This window comes from Onychostruthus taczanowskii, unplaced genomic scaffold (genome assembly GCF_017590055.1).
Source record: "Onychostruthus taczanowskii isolate IOZ18803 unplaced genomic scaffold, ASM1759005v1 scaffold18, whole genome shotgun sequence".
Classification (NCBI taxonomy): domain Eukaryota; kingdom Metazoa; phylum Chordata; class Aves; order Passeriformes; family Passeridae; genus Onychostruthus; species Onychostruthus taczanowskii.
The window spans coordinates 7,014,970-7,029,107 of NW_024499017.1; the positions used below are offsets into that span (position 1 = coordinate 7,014,970).

General features: G+C 57.4%; 1 protein-coding gene across 2 annotated transcripts; it reads left to right on the forward strand.

Moving 5' to 3' along the window:
* The first annotated feature begins 206 nt into the window (after positions 1 to 206).
* SLC9A5 (solute carrier family 9 member A5) lies at positions 207 to 14,138 on the forward strand. Of its 2 annotated transcripts, none has more exons than XM_041400950.1 (16): positions 207 to 343; positions 5,255 to 5,557; positions 6,215 to 6,378; positions 6,660 to 6,738; positions 7,442 to 7,619; positions 7,748 to 7,968; positions 8,154 to 8,356; positions 8,870 to 8,959; positions 9,087 to 9,157; positions 9,834 to 9,963; positions 10,105 to 10,193; positions 10,322 to 10,448; positions 10,578 to 10,748; positions 11,313 to 11,382; positions 11,538 to 11,669; positions 12,019 to 14,138. In XM_041400950.1, the coding sequence occupies exons 1-16, from the start codon at positions 211 to 213 to the stop codon at positions 12,483 to 12,485; spliced, it is 2,628 nt and encodes an 875-aa protein (XP_041256884.1). In that variant the 5' UTR covers positions 207 to 210; the 3' UTR covers positions 12,486 to 14,138. The 2 variants fall into 2 exon arrangements, with proteins under 2 accessions (XP_041256884.1, XP_041256885.1); XM_041400951.1 differs by having other exon boundaries at positions 11,955 to 12,242.

The window sequence follows — 14,138 nt, forward strand, 5'->3', positions numbered from 1 at the left end:
GCGGTGGCACCGGGACAGCTGCAGAGAGGACTGAGACGGGGACAGGAGACCAGCACGGCCCAGGGGGCTCCGGGAGCGCGCAGATGAGCTGGGATGGAGCGGGGGGATGCAAGGGGTGAGCAGGGGGGTGCTGGGTCCGGGGCAGGTGCTAATGGCTGGGGCGGGGAGCGGCGGGGGGGGGGGGGGCGGGGGGGCCCGGGGGCGGCCGCCATGCAGCCCCCGGCGGCCTCCCCCGGCCCCGCCGCCCCGGCGGGAGCCGAGCTGCTGCGCTGGCAGTGGCGGGAGGTGCAGGCGCCCTGCCTGGTGGCCGCCTGGATCCTGGTAGCCAGCCTGGCCAAGATCGGTGAGTGTGTCCCATGTCCCCACCCGCTCCGGTCCCCCGGGAGCAGACGCGCCCACCCCCGGGCAGGCAGGGGGGATGCGGCATCCCCGGCGGGCGCGGGGGCACGCGGGACGAGGGGTGTCACCGCACGCCGGGACACGGGTCATGGGGACAAATCCGGCTGGTCACGACTCTCAGCTGGATTGCGGAGGTCGGGGACACGCCACATCCTCCGTGCCCTGCCGTGGGATGATGTGCGGCGGCGGGGTTGAGGCACCACCCGAAGGAAAAGGTGGGGGCCCGGGCTGTTTTTTTCCTGCGAGGGATGGATGGATAGATGGGTGGGCACAGAGGATGGAGGGTTCATGAGAGGAGAAGCCCCAAAGGATGTCCCGTGTTCCCAAAGGCTGGCACAGCACCTGGCACTGGCAGGTCTGGAAGCCATTGTTCCCCCCCAGGCCCGGGGAAAGGCTCGGTGGTGCCGGTGCCAGGCAGGATGTGCCCCCAGCAGCCTGGGGATGGCAGGTGCCTGCAGTCTCCTCCAGTGGGTCACTCCGGATTGGGTTGGCCTTGGACTCTTGTGCTCCCCAGCACAGAACCACACAGCCAGGGGAGGCTCTGCTGTGAGAGGCTGTGTGGGAAGGCACAATGAGGATGTGTGTGAGCTGCGCAGGGCTGGGCTCCCCACCAGCATCCGGGGTGCTGGGGAGCAGACACCCGTGCGTGGGTGCCAAGCAGGGGTGCCCAGAGGGCTGGTCCCCCACAGTGCCCCTGCCTGCTGTGCTGCGCCCAGGGGATGAGATCGTGACCTTGAGCCAGGTTTTCTCCTCACAGACCCCATTGTGGGCACAGCCCCTGTGGTGGGGGCACAGACACTCTCTTAGTTTTGAGTTGGATCAAGAAATGGGGGTTCAGAGTTTGGCAGGGGAATCTCTGATCAGCCAGGGATGTGCAGCAGCACCCGTTACACAGGAGACAGCTACAGCTGTGACCACCAGCTGGCCTCTTCCTGTCCCAGCATCACTGTGGAACTTCCGTTCCTCTCCTTCCTTGCCTTCTTGCAAGAGAGACTTAAAACCTCGCGAGGAATTTACTAAAAGGTATCGTGAGTTTAAAAATACAGCACTCTGCTGTAGCTGTGCCACCTCCAGCTGCCGAGTGCGTCCCTCCTACCTGCAGAAGATCAGAGAGAAAATTCCTTCCCCTGGCTGTTATTTTCTTCTCTCCAACCTCTCCCCAGAGCTGTTCCCTGTGCAGGTTTCCATTGACATGCTCCCCTCAGCCACCCTGATTTTGTGCTGGTGGGTGCAGGGAGGCCTGAGCTGGGATCATTCCCAAGTTCCCAGATCTGCCACGTTCTTCCAGGCCTGAGGCTGATGGCCACTCTCCTCTCTGTCTGTGAGACACAACCCTGATGGCTTCCAGCTGCCAGGTTTAGTGTATCCAGTGGGTCCAGTGGATCCTCAGAGCCTGGAGCCAATAGCGGCGCCCAGACCTGCAGACACGGCTGGAGGCAGCACCCTGACATGGGTGTCCCCACAGATGGCACCTGCAGTCCCCAGGGTGCACAGGAGCCCACAGAGGAGTTGAACCAGGGGTGGAGGATTCTGGGGAGCAGAGAGGGCAGTGCCAGCTGTGGACACTGGGCTGGGCTGGCGCAGAGGATCCGCTGCGGTTGTGGCGCTGGGCTGCCAGCTCACAGCCCTGTGACTGCAGGGGAGGAAGCGGCCCCACGCCCGGGTGATGGGGAAATGACACTGTGGGCTCTGTTCTCAGAGGCAGTCACGATGCTGGGGTGACCAGAGCCAGCAAACACCCGGGGCAGGGAAAAACTGGCTTGGGTGTTGTCTTCCTGCACAGCGAGGCATCATCCGGGCTTTGCTGCCTTTTCCATCCACAGTCAGAGCACAGGATGGGGAGCACAGAGGTCATGAGCATTGCCCCAAACATTCTGCTTACACATAGCTGCCCCACAGGCAGGAGTTTGCCAGCAGACAGATACTTTTCTATGCAGCAGCATTGCAACCATCTTTCCTCACCCCATCACCTCTGCCCCCATCTGCTCTTGTCTTGGTTTAGGTGTTTTGCCATTTCCCAAGCTCTGGAGGAGCACAAGAGGTTTTGGCCCTGAGTTCTCTCAGTGGCAGATCCTTTATTATGTATGCCTGAGTATGGATTATGTCTCTGAAGTTAATTCACATGTGGCTAAGTTACTGTTGCTGTGGGAACCTTTAGTACTGAAATCCTTGACTATGGTGTATAAAATTAGAGCTCGTTCAGTCTGTCCCCACTGGCTGCTCTCTGTGACACATGGGAGCTCATGTGCTGCCATTTCCTGGGGAGGCTGGCAGCTCTCCCCATCAGCCAGCAGATTTTTGGACAAGCATGATCTTTCCCATTGATGCTTCTCCTTTATTCGACCAAGTTTCTGGCGTGGTGAAATCAATCATAGAACACAGAATGGTTTGAGTTGGAAGAGACTTTAGAGATTATCTTTTTCCAGCTACCCTTCCATGGGCTGAGACACCTTCCATTAGACCAAGTTGCTCAAAGCCCCATCCATCGTGGCCTTGAACACTTCCATGATGGATGACAGGCAGGACCCACGTCCCCACAGCATCCCTGCACGCTCTCCTGGGTCCCCCAGCCAGCCAGGACAGCTCCACAGCATGAGGAATGCAGCTGGGCTGCCGAAGCAGAGAGCAGGGATCTTGGCAATGTTCCTGAGAATGCAGAAAGGGGCTGGACGCCTCGTTCCCTTCTTGAAAACTTCAGAGCTTTGTTCCCGTGGGTGGGAAGCAGCTTCACAGCCTGCTGCAGGCGCTGAGTGAGCACCATTCGTCCACCGGTGAAAGCAGCTTGTGTGGGGTGAACAGGGCTCTGCAGTCACTTGTGTGGTCATTTAGCAGGAATTTGGCCTGGATGAAGCCCAGCCAGCATTTCCTCAGGTTGTGGGTCTGCTTGGAGGGCTGTAGTGTCCATATCACCACAGTCTCCAGGGCTGTATTGCAGCCCACAGCAGTGAGCCCAGGTGGCTGGGGCTCAGGGGGGTGCCCCAGGCTCTGTGGTTGGGGTGTTCGGTGGCAGAGGCTTGGCCTGGGTGCTCTTTCCTGTTGAGGTGCCTGGTGGTGGAGCTGCAGATCGTGCTGCCCCTGTGCTCACTGCTCTGCCCCTGCTGGCTGCAGCCGGGCTCCTGCTGTGTTATGGCAGGGAGCCAGTGCTGGGGCATGGATGGAGCTCACTGTGCCAAGCAGCAACCTCTTGAGGTCCTCAGCTGAAGGAAAAGTGGTCCTTAACCTGCACATTGGGTGGTGGGTTCAATGATGTCTCTGGTTGTGAACCAGATCTTTGTCATTCAATTATCTCTGCTAATTCAGAGTTCAGCTGTGGTGAAGGAAAGAAAATCACCTAAGAGGTGCTGGGAAAGGAGAAAGGAAGAACATCAGGAGGCCACAACCTCAGTTCTCTGGCTGCCCACATCTTGGGGACCCTGGGACCTGTCCCAGAAGGATAGAGCAGGACCAGGACAGGTGCAGAGGAGAATGACAAGGGCATAGACACATGGAAACCTACTGATGAAATACTGCCTGTTCCTGGGCTCCTGTCCAGGTCTGTGCCACTGGAGACAGCACCCTGGGCTAGGCAGACCTTATGGTCTGTCCACTGGGGTTCCAAAGGAGGGAAGCAGCTGAGTGACCCAGGGCTGGCGCATGACCACAGCACAACTTTCCTTCTGGAGGGGTAGCTTGGCACAAGCAATGGGCAGCCTTAGTCCAGCTAAAGGGCTTTAGGGACTGGGTTTTGGGCTTGGCAGCAGGGCTGGGCTCGCAGCCAACTAATGGCTCAGAGCCTGCCCTGATGTCCCTTGTACCTGCTGGGTGCACAAGGACAGAGGTGGCTCTTGGAGTACCTGGAGGAACCCATCCCCATTTCTTCATCTGATGGTCAAGTCATGCAACAGAGCTGGGCTGGATGTTACAAGTGATGGCAGAACCCAGTGATGGGGGGACAAAATCACTCAGTGGCCTTTCCCCAAGCAATGCCCTTTTGGAGGGGCAGCAGAAATACAGCACCTTGTGCTAGTGAGGAGAAACCCCCAGGGATGGGGGTTGCCTGCCTGGAAGCTGGACTGATTTGGGATTACACAGGACACCCTGACATGGGAACAAGGGTGCCTGGAGGAACAAATCCCCTGTGCTGACTGGTGTGGCACCCTGTTGGCTTGTGCCTGAGCACAGGCTCACTGCCACATTACTGACGGATGAATACAGGGCATCCTCTGCTTGCTTTAGAAAATACATCCTGTTCCATGGCAGCTTAAGATTTGGCCCAAACCTTGCATGGAATAAACTGATTATTCCAAGCATCTCTAAATCTGCAGCTCCCAAGTGCCTGTGTTTTTGCATGCAGGTAGGTTAGCTGGTGCTGAGGGAGGTTGTGCTCGGGCATGGCTTGTGCTGCAGTGGTTTGCATGCTCTGGCTGCTTGCTCAGATGGATGCAAACAAGGTCACCCTGTCACCAGGGCTGAGCATCCTCGTCTCTGAGTGGGGTGACATGTCCTGGTGTACCAGGATTTCTTCACTTGAAGAGCAGCCAGCAGTGCTCGTGACTGTGAACGTGTTCGCTGCCTGTTTTAAACCTTTAAGTGCAGATACCAGAAGCCAAGAAAAGTAAAATGCCTGGCTGATTGGCTTATTAGACAGTGGCTGAGAGGGAAATCCTAAAGAGTCAGAGACCTGGAATCCTGACCTGGGAGGCAGCTGGAAGGCCTTTTGTGCACATGTGGCCATAAAGCAGCTTTTCCATAGGTGCTCCCTTGTTCTTCTCCCATCCATCATGCATCACCCAACCCTTCTGTGAAGCCTGTGGATTTGGGATGCTCTGTCCACGTGCCTGTTTGGCTGATGCTCTCATTCTTCTTTTTCTTCTAGTTTTCCACCTGTCAAGGAAGGTGACATCTGTTGTCCCAGAGAGCTGCCTTCTCATCCTGCTGGGGCTGGGCCTGGGGGGCATCGTGTTGGCCGTGGCAAAGAAAGCCGAGTACCAGCTGGAGCCCAACATGTTCTTCCTCTTCCTTCTGCCCCCCATCGTCCTGGACTCGGGGTACTTCATGCCCAGCCGGCTGTTCTTTGACAACATCGGTGCCATCCTCACCTACGCAGTGGTGGGCACGCTCTGGAACTCCTTCGCCACCGGCACCGCGCTCTGGGGCCTGCACCGGGCCGGGCTCATGGGTGGGTGTGCAGGGCTGCCCAGCTCGGCCCACATCCCAAAAATATGGGTTGGAGGTGCAAAGCAACCCCAATTTCATAGCCCACTGCCTCTCTCTGCTGTGGATTCCTAGGAATTACAGCACGAGCAGGGTCCTGACATCCTGGGAATGGTGCTCTGGCAGGACGGTCAAGCGTGCAGGGCAGACGGGCCCTGCTTGGCTCTGGGCTGACTCATGTCTTTGCTATTTTTGTCTGCCGACCTTGGCTAGCGTTGCTGGCTCACTGCCGTGTGTTCCCTGTCCTTGGCTGGAGCCACTGGCTGGCCTGGGCTGTGTTTTGAGCTCTCCTGAGCCCTGAGGAGCCACTTGATGCCTGGACCCGAGGTGGGGCTGCTGAGCCACCTTTGGTGGTGCCTGCTGGAGGAGCAGTGATGCACCTGGGGGCCAGCAGGGACATCCCTCATGCTCCTCTCATGTTGCAGCAAGAAGGCACTAAGTCCCACTTTTCCAGGGGCATCCTGGAGGTCTGCGAACACTTTTGGCCTCATCCCACTGCACTCCCAGTTGAGATGCTGCAGCCAAGTCACTGGGATCAGATGAGGGACGGGCTTATTTCCACCTGGTGAGAGGGGCTCTGGGGTGGCTGGTTTGCCTGACTTTGGTCCTTCTGTCCTAACAGATCCAGGTGTTGAAGCTGGGCTGATGGATTTCCTGCTCTTTGGCAGCCTGATTTCAGCTGTGGACCCTGTGGCAGTCCTGGCTGTCTTTGAAGAGGTCCATGTTAATGAGACCCTCTTCATCATTGTGTTTGGCGAGTCTCTCCTGAACGATGCTGTCACTGTGGTGAGTTGCAGCTTGGGGGACTCTAATGTTGAGCCCAACACATCCAAGGTTCTGGAATTCCCCAGGATGGGCAGAGGATGCAGGTGATATCCCTGAGCTGGGGGCAGACCCATGCCATGCTCTCTTGGCCTTTCCTCTCTCCTGGCCCTGGGAGACTTTGCTGAAATGAGCTGTTACCTGACAGGTTTGGGGTGGAAAATGCCTCTTCCACAGGACCCTTCCTGTCCCTCTCAAGGCAGGGCAATGCCCTGTGTTTCTCACGGGGTTTGCCTTGCCTGCAGGTGCTGTACAAGGTCTTCAACTCTTTTGTGGAGCTGGGCCCAGCGCACATCCACGCCACAGACTACGTGAAGGGGGTAGGTGAGTAATTGCCACACCAGCCCCTCCACCTCCTCCTCTGTTGTGGAAGTGGAGCAGGGCAAGCACAGGAGCCATTGTCCTGTGGGGTGGGCACTGAGCACCACAGCTCTGTCACCCCCATGTGTCACATGCTGGCCATCAGCATAGAACTGCAGAATTGTGTGGGCTGGAAGGGACCTTAAAGACCATCTTGTTCCAACCCCCCCTGCCGTGAGCAGGGACACTTTCCAGTAGACCAGGTTGCTCAGAGCCCCCCCAAACTGACCTTGAACACTTACAGGGATGGGACAGCCAGTCTGTGCCGCGGCCTCATCACCCTCACAGGGAAGCATTTCTTCCTAATATCCAATCTAATCCTGCCCTCTGTCAGTTTGAAGCCATTCCCCCTTGTCCTGTTATTCCACATTCATGTCAAAAGTCCCTCTCCAGCTCTTTTGCAGTACTCTTCAGGTACTGGAAGGGCTTCTGAGGTCTCCCCAGGGTCTTCTCCAGGCTGAACAGCCCCAATTCTATCAGCCTGCCCCCACAGTAGAGGTGCTCCAGGGGAGCTTTGGGATCATCCAAAGCTTTGTGCTCCATGGGATGCTTTGGAGGGGAGCTGGGTAGGAACATGGCACTTGGCCAGCCCAGCATGGCATGGCTGTGGGGCACAGGAGCTGGGCCCACTTCCTTATGGCTCACATGAGACTTCTCCTCCCACCAGCCTCCTTCTTCCTGGTGAGCCTGGGGGGCACAGCCGTGGGGCTGCTCTTCGCCTTCCTGCTGGCCCTGATCACGCGGTTCACCAAGCGCGTGCGCATCATCGAGCCGCTCTTCGTCTTCCTCCTGGCCTACGTCGCGTACCTCGCCGCCGAGATGGTCTCGCTCTCCGCCATCCTGGCGTGAGTACTGGGTTACCCCAGGGCAACCCAGGAAACTGGGGTTGCAGTGCTGAGCAGCAAGAGGCAGTGAGTAGAACCACTCCTCATCCTGCCATAGGGCCATGCCATCTCCTCCTGCCCCTCTGCAGAGTCACCTTCTGTGGGATCTGCTGCAAGAAGTACGTGGAAGCCAACATCTCCCAGAAATCCCGCACCACAGTCAAGTACACCATGAAGACACTGGCCAGCAGTTCAGAGACCATCATCTTCATGTTTCTGGGCATCTCGGCTGTGGACACCTCCAAGTGGACATGGGACACAGCTCTGGTGCTGGGCACCCTGTTCTTTATCCTGCTCTTCAGAGCCGTGGGTCAGTCTGTCCTGCTGTGTATATGGCCGGTAGCACACAGCCCTTTTCAGGCCAAAAAAGGAGATTGCCTGGGAAAGCTTGGGGCACAAGGCCAGCCATGGATCCTGGCTGGGATTTTGTGCTGTGCTGCTGGAGCAGGCAGGGTTCTCCCAGCATTCCAGGCTCTCCTCCTCCTTCTTCCCCAGGTGTTGTTCTCCAAACATACGTGCTCAACCGCTTCCGCCTCATCCCCCTGGACAGGATCGACCAGGTGGTCATGTCATATGGTGGCCTCCGTGGGGCTGTGGCCTTCGCCCTGGTCATCCTGCTGGACAGGGAAAAAGTGAAAGCCAAGGACTACTTTGTGGCAACGACCATCGTGGTGGTGTTCTTCACTGTCATTGTGCAGGTGAGGATGGGCACTGTGCCCTCCTCCGGTGCTGCTTTCTTGCCACAGAACTGGCCTGGGGACACGTGCTTTGGGAAAATATCTTTTTTCAAGTGACCTTTGGTCCTTGGTTCTGACACCCCATCCATCAGCAGGTGGGCAGGACCACTATGGGGACTGTTGTGATGGTGGGGCCATGGCCCACCTTCTTTTCCCACTGGCATTTTGTTCTGGGACTGGCTCCAGGAGCTCCAAGAGTGCATGCCTGTCCAGGCTCTCTCTACAAATCTGCTGATGGGCCCCAGCTCTGGCAGTCAGTGCCCTGGGAAGGGAAGCCACAGGGAGGATGAATATGAGTCTAGGGGAAGGATGACTGGGGGTGCACACCATGGCACAGGGGTTGGGTTGATAGGGGCATGTGTGGCTGGCACAGCCACTGTCCCCAGTCACTTCGTGCTGCTTCTGCTCCCCATGCCCCAGCCATGCACCCTCTCGCCCTCCCAGTCTTTCCCTTGCCTTCTCCTGCCATTCTAGGGCCTCACCATCAAACCCTTGGTGACGTGGCTGAAAGTGAAGCGTAGTGACCACCACAAACCCACGCTGAACGAGGAGCTGCATGAGCACGTAAGTGATAGTGCCAGAGGCTGCCCGGCTCCCCTCACCTGTGGGACTGGGAGAGGGCCATGTACGACCTTGGCATCCCCAGGGCACCCACAGCCTGGCACCACTCACCCTCTTCCCCTCACTCAAGGCCTTTGACCACATCTTGGCAGCGGTGGAGGACATCGTGGGGCACCATGGCTACCACTACTGGCGGGACAAGTGAGTGTGTTAGACAGGATCCTCTGCTGGCTGTTAGTGAATGGAGATGCATGGCAGCCACAGGGACATCTTGGGGTTCTCACAGGAGAACACCCCTGCTGTGGACAGGGCAGCAGGACCAGGAAGCCTGTATGTCTGTCCATCAATCTGGATAGGTACCATCGGACTGCTGTTGTGCAGCAGACCAAGATCACAAAAGCATCCCAGAAAGAGGTCAGGTTGGGATGCTGTGGAGCTGTTCTTGCCAAGGTCAGAACTTGGGGTGTCCATGTTGGTGGCAATGGCCCTCTGCCTCCTCATGGATGGAACTGCTCTGGGCACTGAGGAGGGAACAGCCCTGTTCCTGCCTGGGCAGTGTTTATCTGCAGAACAGGGACAGGAAAAGGATGCAAAAAGCCTGTTTCCTGCAGGGGAAGTGCTCCAGCAGGGTGGCCCCAGTCCTGCTCCCACTGCCTCTCACAGATCCAATGGTGTCTGGCTTCCCCTTGGGCAGGCTGAAGGGTCACTATGTCCCCTCCCGTCCTGATCTCCCTGGCAGTGTGTCCCTGTGCACAGCCAGGTCCTGCTGCCCAGCCTCCCTTCGCCATACTTGGGACACTCAGCCTTGTGTGGGTAGATATCCCTGGCCATGGTACCCCATGGGAGCTGAACTGTCTCTGTCTTCATCTCATGGCAGGTGGGAGCAGTTTGACAAGAAATACCTGAGCCAGCTCCTGATGCGGAAATCTGCCTACAGGCTGCGGGATGAGATCTGGGATGTTTACTACAAGCTGAACATCCGGGATGCTATCAGCTTTGTAGATCAGGTACAGGCAGCAGTGGCCCTGGCAGGAGAGGTTCCCCTCGTGTAGGGCCATATGTGCACCCTCTGGCCAGGCAGTGGGGACCTGCCCATCCCAGCTGGGTCCTTGCTGTCCTGATGCCAGCCTTGTACCTTGTCCTCCCAGGGTGGCCACGTGCACTCGGCTGCCAAGCTGGCGCTGCCCTCCATGCCCAGCCGCACGTCCATGTCAGAGTCATCAGTCACAAACCTCCTGTGAGTACAACCATCCCTCTGAGCTCCTGCACAGACCTCCTTGGACCTCACAGCCGCCCTCTTCCCTGGGGGCGGGTTGCCCCAGGGCTGGCATGGAGCCCAGCCCGTCCACGTCCATCTCCCCGCAGGAGGGAGAGCGGGAGCGGCGCGTGCCTGGACCTGCAGGTGATCGACACGGTGCGGAGCCGCCGGGACAAGGAGGACGCCGCCATGCACCACGTGCTGCGAGGGAGCCTCTACAAGCCCCGGCGGAGGGTGAGCACTCCCGGGCCACGGCGTGCGGCTGACCCCGAGGGGAGCAGCACCCGCAGGAGGAGCGGGGATGGACCGTGCTCCGTGGGGCCAGCTGCTCACCCTGTGTCTCTTTGCCTCTCCCTCGGCCAGTACAAGGCCAGCTACAGCCGTCACTTCATCTCTCCAGATAAACAAGAGCGCCAAGATAAAGAAATCTTCCGGCAGAACATGAAGAGGCGTCTGGAGACCTTCAAGTCCACAAAGCACAATGTCTGCTCCTCCAAGAGCAAGGCCAGGCTGAAGGAAAAAGGCAGGAAAAAGGCAAGTCCTCCCCAAGCTCCTGTTCTTTTCCTAGCTCTGAGATTTGGCCACCCCAGGATGCAGTAAGAGAGTCCTTTTGCGGTGTAGGTGAAGTGTTGCAGGGCATCAGCAGCTCCAGAGCCAGAGGGGAAAGCAGCTCGTCTCTTCTCCTGTTGATGCTGCATGTGAGCATGCAGGTGTTGTGTGTCTGTGTGTCCCCAGCATGCCATCAGTGCTGTGGGGTGGCTCTTCACTGAGCAAAGCCCTGGAGGAGCCCCAGGTTTTTTTTGCAAGAGCACTCAGCATAAAGCAGCCTCAGTGTTGGTGCAGATCCAGGCTCAGAAGTGTGGCACCACACCTCAAACTGAGCCTTAGGTATTTTCTTTTATTTGGAGGCTTTTGAAGCCATTGCAGCTGAGCAGTTCCTTGTGGGGCCATGAAGATGCAAAGCCTAAGGACTAGAAACCATCTGCCATGTAGCCAGGATGGGAATCTGCATGCCCAATGTTGGCTGGCTTGCAGAACCACCTCTTGGTTTAGGGCTTTGCACAAGGCAGGTCCCTGCCAGTTCCTCTTCTTTCACAGAAGAACATCTCTCTGACCAAAGAGACACCCAATGGGAAGACTCACAGAAATGTCCCCTGGCAGGATGCAGGTAAGGCCAGTGGCAGGTGAGGATGGCAGGTCCTGGCAGGGGGGCCTGGTGGTGTGGGATGGGAGCACCTGCTGTGCTTACCCACTGCCAGATCAGTGGGATGACAGCACCAGGGTTGTGCTAGCACCAAACCAACCCCTTCCATCTGCCTGCAGCTCCTGTCCTGGTGATGGTCAGCTCAGAGGAGGAGGAGAGTGACAGCTCAGAGACGGAGAAGGAGGACGATGAGGGGATTGTGTTCGTTGCTCGAGCCACTGATGAGGTCCTGCAGGGAAAGACAACTCCTGGTAGGCACCAATGCTCCATGCAGGGCAGCTGCCATTGGGTACCTTATCCTTCCTCTGCCTGTGGAGCAAAGCTGCCTTGGCCTGGGCAAAACCAAAAACCAGAGCATGAATGGGAGAATCGTTGTCCTCTGGGGGCATGGCAGAGCCTCCCTGTGTCCTGCATCCCTGGGCCAGCACATGGTGTGATTCTTGGGGTTGTCCTGCATCCTTGTGGGTCCTTTCCAACTCAGGATATTCTAGGGTTCTGTGGCCATTTGGTAGTGGTTGGTTCTGCAATGTTTGCAGGGTCCAAGGAGAGACTGAGAGCTGTGCAAGCTCCCTCTCACTGTCCCTCCATCTGCATCTCCAGGCAGCCTGGATGTCTGCCCCAGCCCCTGCATCATCCCTCCGTCACCAACCTTGGCAGAGAAGGAGCTGCCATGGAAAGGAGACCAGGCTGATCTGGCTGTTTATGTCTCCTCGGAGACCACCAAAATTGTGCCAGTGGATATGCAGAAGGCGTGGAACCAAAGCATCTCCTCCCTGGAGAGCATCGCTTCCCCCCCAGGCATCGAGAGCGGACCTCAGCACAGGAGATTTGCCTGCCCTGTGCTGGAGGAGCAACCCCAGTCTGCAAGCCAAGCGATGCCAGAGCAGAGCTCCTGCTTCCAGTTCCCCAGCCATGTCTCCAAGAGCGGCCGGTCACAGAGTGACAGCAGCCCGGACGGTCCCGAGCAGCAGGAGCTGCAGCCTTTGATGGCCACAGAGGAGCAGGGCAGGATGCCACCCTCTGCAGAGCCCAGGTGGCTGATGTTCAACAGAGCAAGCCACCTCTGAGGCACCCTGTGGATTGGGAAGGGTCTGAGAGCTGAAGACAGGCTATGACCTGGGACTGCTCTGTCTTGCACTGCAAAGCTTGTGTGTGTCTCCATAAACTCCAGGAGAGACAGGAGAACCCAGTATTCCTCCTGGAGCTGTTCTCCAGGTTGTGCTTTGCCCATGCACCTGCTGATGCAAACCTGGACAATAGTTGGTCTTTGTGCTGTGACAGCAGGTACCAGCCCCTGTCCATCCAGGAAGGCACAGATCCCAAACCTCATTCTTTCTCTCTGGTCCCTACACATCTCTGCAGCTGGGGGGTTAGAGATATTTCTCCCAGGGCTGGGATCCTGAACAGACTTGATCCTCTCCTGGCTGTGCTGCCCTGCGGTGGTGGCTGCTGGAAATGGGCTGTGGCTGCTCACAGGTGTAAGAGTATGAGCTGGTCTCCAGCCTGGCTGTGAGTAGGAGATCTCTGGGAGAAGGGCTGAGAGCAGCGCTGGTGCACAGGAGCCCACCCACACCCAGTGACTGAGCCATTGGCTTCAAGGTGGCCACAGTGCTGGCTCCTCACAGCATGCATGGAGCTCAGCCAGGAGCTCGGAGATGGGCTCCTTGCCACGACAGCCCCGTGTTCCCCAGGTTATGGAGGCACCACAGAGGCAAGGCCGTGGCTTTCTCAGGACTGGGAGCAGCGCTCCTGGGGCTTGGCTCCACCAGGAGCTGGGTTAGCAAACCTGTACGCACAGGGACTCCTCTAACAGCCACCCTGCTGTGCCGCCTCGCAGCCTCGCCTGGATGTGTTCCCAGCAGCTGCAGTGTTCAGCTTTCTGGCTTTACTGGGAGGCACTGCCCTGCACAGCATCCTTGGTGTTCCTTCTGCCCACGTCTGAGTCTCCCAGTTGCCTGGGGTGCATCAGCTGGGAGGACTGGTCATGGTGCAAGGAGTGGAGTGAGCAGCAGGTATGAATGTACAGCAGGATGGGTGTGACCAGTGTGCATCTTCAAAGGTCTATCCCCAACACCTGCATCCCAGCCACCCCTGTTCCCTCCTCAGAGGGTGGTGGGAGCTGGTGGCACACACGATGAATTACTTCTGGTGTGACCTCAAGAGCCAAGAATTTCACCCCAAGAACTGCTCAGCACACAAAAGAGCACAATGGCTGGGCACCGGCAGAGCTGGAAGGTTGGGGGTCACTCCTCTTTGGGAAAAATGGGGTCTTGGACTGTTAATGCTCCAAAGCAGATAAAAGGCTGCCTTTTCCGGCTCTGTGGGTGTGCTGAGACAGCAGGTGCCAAGGGGACCTGGATGCACTGGATGCACTTGGATGCACTGGGTGGGCGAGTCCAATGTGGAGCAGGTGAGCTGGTGGAGCTCCCAGCCCTGTCAGCAGGGCTCAGCAGAGGCCCTTCAGCTCTGTACCTGTTCCACCAGATGAGCATGAAGTTTTTAAAAGGTTTTTATATAGTTTTGCATTTCTGGTATGACTTATTCTAGTTTTGATTTCTGATATTGGACCATACTAAATCTCTAGTTGGGTCAGTGTTTTCTGTAGCCATGGGCACCACAAATGACTCAAGACTTAATATATTATTTGCAAGGATATTGTTATAATGTGAAAATATATGCAGAGTATTTTGTAATGTTCAATAAACTGGAGTTGGAGCAGA